Source organism: Zingiber officinale, chromosome 3A (assembly GCF_018446385.1).
Source record: "Zingiber officinale cultivar Zhangliang chromosome 3A, Zo_v1.1, whole genome shotgun sequence".
Lineage (NCBI taxonomy): Eukaryota > Viridiplantae > Streptophyta > Magnoliopsida > Zingiberales > Zingiberaceae > Zingiber > Zingiber officinale.
The window spans coordinates 158,266,944-158,274,157 of NC_055990.1; the positions used below are offsets into that span (position 1 = coordinate 158,266,944).

At 47.1% G+C, this 7,214-nt stretch overlaps 1 protein-coding gene across 1 annotated transcript; it reads right to left on the reverse strand.

The window, feature by feature from the left end:
• Positions 1 to 4,670: 4,670 nt before the first annotated feature.
• LOC122054190 (protein G1-like7) lies at positions 4,671 to 6,467 on the reverse strand. Its single transcript, XM_042616000.1, has 2 exons — positions 5,837 to 6,467; positions 4,671 to 4,797 (listed from the first exon to the last, which is right to left on the reverse strand). The coding sequence occupies exon 1, from the start codon at positions 6,431 to 6,433 to the stop codon at positions 5,870 to 5,872; it is 564 nt and encodes a 187-aa protein (XP_042471934.1). The 5' UTR covers positions 6,434 to 6,467; the 3' UTR covers positions 4,671 to 4,797; positions 5,837 to 5,869.
• Between the last annotated feature and the right edge of the window lie 747 nt (positions 6,468 to 7,214).

Here is a 7,214-nt window from a genome sequence, read left to right on the forward strand (position 1 = left end):
CAAGCAGGTAGCTTGGCACGCGGAAAGTCTTGGTGAGTGAAGCCAGGCAGTGGGAAAGTCCTAACGAGGATGTTAGGCGGTTGGAAGAATCCGGTGAGTGAAGCCGAGCGATGAAAAGTCTAAGCGGGATGTTAGGCGGTGTGGAAAGTCCGGTGAGTGAAGCCGAGGCGGTGGGAAAGTCCTAACTGGGATGTTAGGCGGTTGGAAAGTCTGGTGAGTGAAGCAGGCGGTGAGAAAGTCCTTGGGATGTTAGGCGGTGTGAGAAAGTCCGGTGAGTGAAGCCGGGCAGGAAAAACCAGATGGATCGGGGATGATCGGACTTACGGTGTTGGAAAGTCAAGTAGGTCAAGGGTGATCGGATACTTGGCACGAAGAGGAAAATCCGGATGGATCGGGGATGATCGGACATCGGTGTGGAAAAGTCTAAGTGGGTCAAAGGATTGACCGGACACTTAGCGGGAGTGCTAGCGGTCAAGGGAGTGGCCGGATGCTAGGCATGATGTCTGAACAGTCAAGGTTGACCGGATGTTGGTGTGGAAGCCTTAGGTTTAGGGTGAGAAGTTTGGATCGGTGTGGGCCGATCAATGATCATGGGTCATCGATCGGTGCGGTGATCGATCGGTGACCGATCGATATCTCTTGATGGTTATCGATCGATGCAGAGCCGATCGGAAGGATATCGATGGCAAACTAGCGAAGAAGAAGCTGATCGGTCTCGGACCGATCGGAAGTCCCTGATCGGTCCCGGACCGATCAGGATGTTCCTGATCGGTCCATGGACCGATCGAGACGAAACAGCGAAGGTTCTTCGATCGATCTGCGGACCGATCGGGATGTTACTGATCGGTCCACGGCCGATCGGGGTTCTAACGTTGTGGCCTAGCGGCTGGTTTGTTCATTGTTTCTTCTTGGCGGTATAAGAAGGCGAGGGCATCTTCGTGCAAAATCTCTCTTTCTTTTTTCCTGCTAGAACTTCTGTTCTTCTGCTGCTGAAGCTTCTGCTTCAACTGAGCTTTGATTGAGCTCGCCTCCGAAGCTTCGCGTGAGCTTCCAGTCGTCGACCAGCTGCTGCGTTTGGGTTGTGAAGTTGCTGCTTCACCTCCAGTCGACAAGAAAGAAAGCAATTGGTAGAGTGCTATTGTATTCATATTGTATTGCTTTTCTTACTGTTCTTGTACTCTTTGTTTGCTGTTGCAAACGTTTGTGGCGAGGTTTCTCCACCCACAAGGAGTATATTGTATTAGCCGGTTCTCCGGGGGCTCATCCACCGACGGATTGACTGGACTCGTCCACCTTACGGACACGCCGAGGAGTAGGAGCCCTAATATCCGAACCTCGTTACATCCTTGTGTTAAGGTTTGGTTTTCTTCTCTTTCGTTTCTTTGTATTTTCCGCTGCGCTAACACGTTTTGTAGAAAGAAACGACGATTTGGGGTCGGCTATTCACACCCCCCTCTCTAGCCTCCGTACGAAGGATCCTAACAGTTAGAACAGGGGACCCCCATCCTGAGGGGTCCATGCCATGCTGGAGTCAAAAGGCCAAGTGGCCGACCGGATAGGTAGACCGACCGGCCTAGGCAGACCGACCGGTGAATAGCTGAGGCAATAGGCGCCCCGACTAAAGTTGGGGTTCCGACGCTCAATGGAACAGTAACAAAGAGCCGAGCGGAAGGCCTAAGAGAAGGTGATGTACTGCTAACAGTTCTTACATAGCACCCTACCGAAATTCTCCCCAGCATATCGCTGCAAACGGCAGTCCGGACGTGAGGAGAGTGCCGCCCGGACTGCGCATGAGATGAGATCCGTCCGGCCGGCGCGTGAACTCCCCGTTCAGCCGAACGGACAGACGTCCCGACCGGCGATGGGTAAAGGAGAACAGGAACATCTTCTGACAGCCGTCAAATCCTATGGCTAGGCCATACTCCAAGCCTGACAACGAGGTGTTCTGCTGTCCCATCGAAGACGTGATTGGACTGTAGCAGTATGGCGTCAGGTAAGCATTCTGACAGACACATACCGAAGTATGGGCTACGGGCATGTATGTGCCTCGATGGACGCACAGGAACCTTTTCACCATCCTATATAACGAGCCTCATACTTCGCCGGAGGTACGCGTTCTACAAGCTTTGGAGCTACTTTTTCAACCACTTGCTTACCTGACTTGAGCGTCGAAGGGTCACCGTCGGGAACCCCTTCCCGGCCCGACTTCTGTGCAAGTTCGTCGGAGCTTCGTGCCACCAGTCGAAGAGCCACGACAGCAGTCGAAGAGCGCCCCGTGCCCAGCGTCCGCTGATTCAGCGTTCGGACAGGATCAGTAATAAATTAGTTTTGTGAGTGATATGAAAATTGATTTGAGCATTTGGTTTTAAAAATCTTATAAATGTACCAGTACAATATGATATAAGATCATTTTTAAATCGGTCCAAATTTGATATTAGGAGTGGTGTTTAACCGCTTCTACAACCTGACTTCTCAATCGGTTAAGGACCGCTTCTACAACTTGTCTTTCTAAATTGGTTATTAACAACTGCTAAAGGTATGCAACATAAGTGGTTGATAGTTTTAAGCACTGGTTAGTTTTACTGCTTCGGTTGCCCTTAGAACCGACATCTGCAATGGTTGGAAAATCAGTGCAGTAGATTTAGCAATGGTTGGTAAATGTTGCTATATGTCTTTCATAACTACTTCTAAATTTTTTTTTTTATGGTGCCACTGTTGGGTCAAGCCTGACAAGGTAGTCAAGAAGACTTGACACTTAACACTATCCACATATTGGTGCAGTAGAGAAGCGTTCACGAAGCGGCATAGATGATCTTCCAAGTTTGACAACCCTGTGTATACGCCCACTTCCCTCATTGGAGGTAGACGCCTTTCCTTTGAAGTCGCGAGGGGGTGTCTCCCAAAGGAGGGAGCATGCCTGCTAAGGGTGGAGGGCCTTCCACTAGTGGCGGTTGTAGGAGTGGGTGTTTCGTAGTATTTCTCATGCCGCCTTGGAGACTAGTTGATTGATGTCTTCTTATGTCAAGGCCACTACTTCGCCGTGGCTTCTTTCTCCGATGGAGTCACAGTTATCAATAATTCTTCTAGTGTTAACCATTGCAACGTCTTAGCTCAAAGATCCCACAAATGATGCCAATTTATTTCGGCCAAATACTGTGGATGGTCAAGTCACCAATCAACGAACAGGCTAACACGTGCACTCTTCGAAAATAATAGATGAGGAGGGTGGACTTGAAAAGCAGTACTCCAAAATAGGGTTAGAATGACATCGAGGAGAGATCCTGACAGGCTACTTTGACGCTTAAGTTAGGATTTCCTTGAGGTATGAAGCTTAGAGGAGGAAGCAGGAGAAGAAAATGAGAGCCTAGTGGAGACAAAGAGAGTCCAAAATCCTTTGCACTTACTTCCTTTAAGGTTTATATAGCTGTCAAAAGAGCATCTTCACGTCTGAAGTTGCATTGCATTCTTTTTCATCATCCTCGTATGAGCTAGTGAAGGGATTAAATAAAATAGTCGTTAGCTGCCTCCCTATTAACTAAATGCCACATGTTTGAAGGAGGGCATCTAAGAGACCAGATTTGATAACCCTTTAACCACTTCTCCATTCATCTGATGCCACATATTCTAGAATATTCATGAAGAAACAGTCTCATTGAGGAGGCTATTACACTGCCTCCTTATCCACATGCCCCTCACATGCTTTCAGCAGGCCACGTAGGGTATGTGCTCGATCCAAGGACAAATGAGGGAATGAGGCTGATGCAGAGTGGCCTTGAGAATAGACAAAATCGAGGTTGAAGTAGGGAAGATGTCGGGGTCGAGTCAGGGGAGATGTTTGGATCTGAGGTTGAGCCAGGGGAGAAGTCAAGATTCGAAGTTGAGGCATGGATAACGTCGATGATTAAGACCGAGGCATGAATGATGTCGGGATTTGAGGCTGAGATGTGGACGATGTCGGTGGCAATGGCTGAGTCAAAGGAGATGTCTAGATTTAAGGTTGGGCCAGGGTGATATTGAGATTTGAGGATGGGGTAGGGATGACGTCGATGACTAAGACCGAGACATGAATAATGCTGGGATCTGAGACTGAGACATAGAGGATATCGGCGACTAAGGCCGAGTTAGGAGGAGATGTCTAGATCTGATGTTGAGATAGGATGATGCCGGTAGCTGAGGCCGAGGCGTAATAGTCGTACTTCTCCTTGATTAAATTCGAATATTTGAAATGAGTGTATTTGGCTGGTTCAATTAGACTTGAATTTCATCTGGGCTGGGTCTGAATTCATTTGTGTCGTGTTTGACTCACCGTGACTTTAATTAACTGCTCAATACGATTTTTGATCATATGGACCACATGGGGCTGCAGGATTCTGCCTCATCAGTATGCTAAACTTCAATGAACTACCCGTGATTCGACCTTAATAATACAACACGTTTGTTTAAAAGGATCATGTAGCTTATTTAACTCATTTGATCAAACACATCAAATTAATTTACGTTCATACAACATTTGTGTTTAAATTTTTTGGCTCATTTATTAGATGAAACAGACTCGGACTATACGGTACATTAAACATGTTACTAATCAATATGGCATGTTCTATTGTTCCGAACTACCATCCAACTTTCGTATACGATCACACGATATATAGGTCTAGTCATCTCCAAACAATCTAGTCCGACAAGATGATAGACACCGTAGCTCTTTCTGTTTCTTCTTCTTGCAAATTTAATTTGAATGAGTCCTTTTCCTCTTGAGCTTACAGCAAATGTTAGGCATCATGTAGGTATCCAACCCTACACCACAAGAATGTAATCTAGTACGACTCTAAAGAAAAATAACAAAGAAAAGGGATTTAATTATCTTGTAATTTTAGCTCAAAATATGATATCTCAAGATCAAGATAAAAGAAAAATACCACCACTAGTGTATACCTACTATATTCTTAATGCATTCACGTCGTACGAGTTAGCTTATAATTATCGATCTGTTTCCTGACTTACAATACAAAATTCCTCTCACAATCTTTCTTTCCTACCCCACAAAGATTGGAACTAGATCCACTTTTGACTAATTGATACAGTAGTTTCTTTTTTGTTTAAGAACTAGTTGGAAGTAGTAGATATACAGATGATGGACTAACTTTATTAGAGATTGTGGATTGATCTTTAAGCTTTTTTTTAGTTGATCACAGGGCCCATTATTCCCACCTGAACAAGAAGACGCCCGAGCTTCATCATTAAAACTAGCTGTTGAAAAGTATGATAAGGATGCGAAGTGTGCGCGAGGGCGAGAGCAGTCGATGGATTTGGACAGTCGAAGGAGTCACAAATAGAGTTCATGGATATTACTGAAAGCTTATCTTACTCAAAGCAGTTCTGTCACTCAAAGAAGATACATCGTAGCAAAAGACGACGACGGCGTCAGGTGAAAGATGAAAGAAGAGGGAAGACTTACAAAGGGTGCATTTTTTAGCGGCAGAAACTGAGAAGAAGGTAGGGAGGGGGCTTTGAGCGCATGCACGTGTGGTTTAATTTCTGAGGAAGAGCAGACTGGCATTCCACCAGATATGTAGGGGACCAAATTAAATTAAGGAGATGGATTTCATCATCATTTAAGCCTGGTACAGTTTCGAGCAAAACCCTAACTAACATCCACCAAACCAGCCAAAATATTGGATCTTTTCTTCTAATCAAGTACGTTCTTGAGCTAGTTTGTGATCGGGTGCGTTGCATTTGCTAATTAAGAAAACAAATGGATTTTATTTGTCGCTTTGGGGTAATTTAGATGATGATCGAATATGATGACATTTGTTTCAGTTCGAAGAGTTGCTACCTCTCTCCTAAGAAGTAGTAGAGGGGTCTCTCATCAGGGGGGCGGCGGCACCGTAACCATCGCCGGAGCTATACCGCAGCTGAGAGCGGCGGAAGCAGAGGCAGGGAAGGAGGTGGGCGGGTGGCGCTTGCGCTTCTTTCTTTCGTAGGGGATGCCGCGGGCCTTGGCCTGGCTCTCGCGGACGTCGAGGAGGAAGATGCGGATGGCGCGGGCGGCGAAGGGGTTGGTCTCCGGTATGCCGCCGGCCTCCTCGTAGGCGGCGCGGAGGCGGCCGATGAGGGCGTCGAGGGAGCCCCAGGCCTGGCGGAGCGGGCAGTCGCAGGGCCCCGGGGGGCTCGGTTGGCCGTAGAAGGCGCAGCCCGTGGCGTGCACCTTCGTCTTCCCGAACTGGTCGAGGTACCGCAAGAACTCGATCACGTGCGCCCCGCTGCACCGCGCCAGCTCCAGCGGCGGCGTGTGGTTCCTCAGGTACGTCAGGAACGTGTTCCAGTCCCGCCGCTTCTGCGACTCGTACCGACTCGGCGCCTGCTGCGCCGCCGCCGCCGGATGACCTCCGGACGACGACGCCGCGCCGTCCTCGTCCGCCGCAGATTCCATGATCTGCTCCGCCCTGCCCCTCAAAATTCATCAAAGGGAGAAGTTAAAAGGAGGAAGGAGAGAAACAAATAGGGAGAAATGGAGGGAGGTGGGAGAGTACAGTTCACGTGGTGGTCGTTCGCGGACGCGTGCCTCAGAGGACGAGCGGTGGAACAGTAGGTACTGTAGTGAGGAGAAGGGAAAAGGAAAAGAAAAAAAGGAAAAGGAGAGGAAAGGAAAGGAAAGGAAAGGAGGAGAAGAAAAAGCAAATGGGCGGGCAGTAGTAGTCAGGAAGAGTTGGGAGAACGGTCGTCGTTTATTTTTTTTTTAACGCAAGGGTGTTCCTCGTGTGTGCTTCATTATACGCTCTCGTAAGTCGTAAGCTATATTCTCATGTGCTAGACATTAATGAGTTCATTTCCTTGAAGATCAAATACTTTGGGTGGTTCCATGTACATCCTCCTCAAGCGCCTCATCATCGTGCACCAACGTTGTTTCAAAATCAAGATGCCAAACAAGCAAGGGCATTTTATAACGGCTACACTTTGAATAACTCATCAATGAATATAACCCACAGAGGACTAATTTCGTCAACGACTCTTCCATCTCATCGTGATATATCAACTAGGGCTTATTATTAGTATTTTTTCTCACATAATACATAATGAACCTAAAAATATTGATGATTAGGATGAGTCTTCGTGTGTATTTCTCTAATTTTTTATTTAAGTAGTCAGTGTAAAATTTCCGTAAGATTGGATCGGTTACCCCAAATTCGATGTAACTTGATTAATCATTTTTT

Coding starts and splice junctions, on each gene's coding strand:
- LOC122054190 (XM_042616000.1), bottom strand. CDS start 6,433: ATGGAATCTGCGGCGGACGAGGACGGCGCGGCGTCGTCGTCCGGAGGT.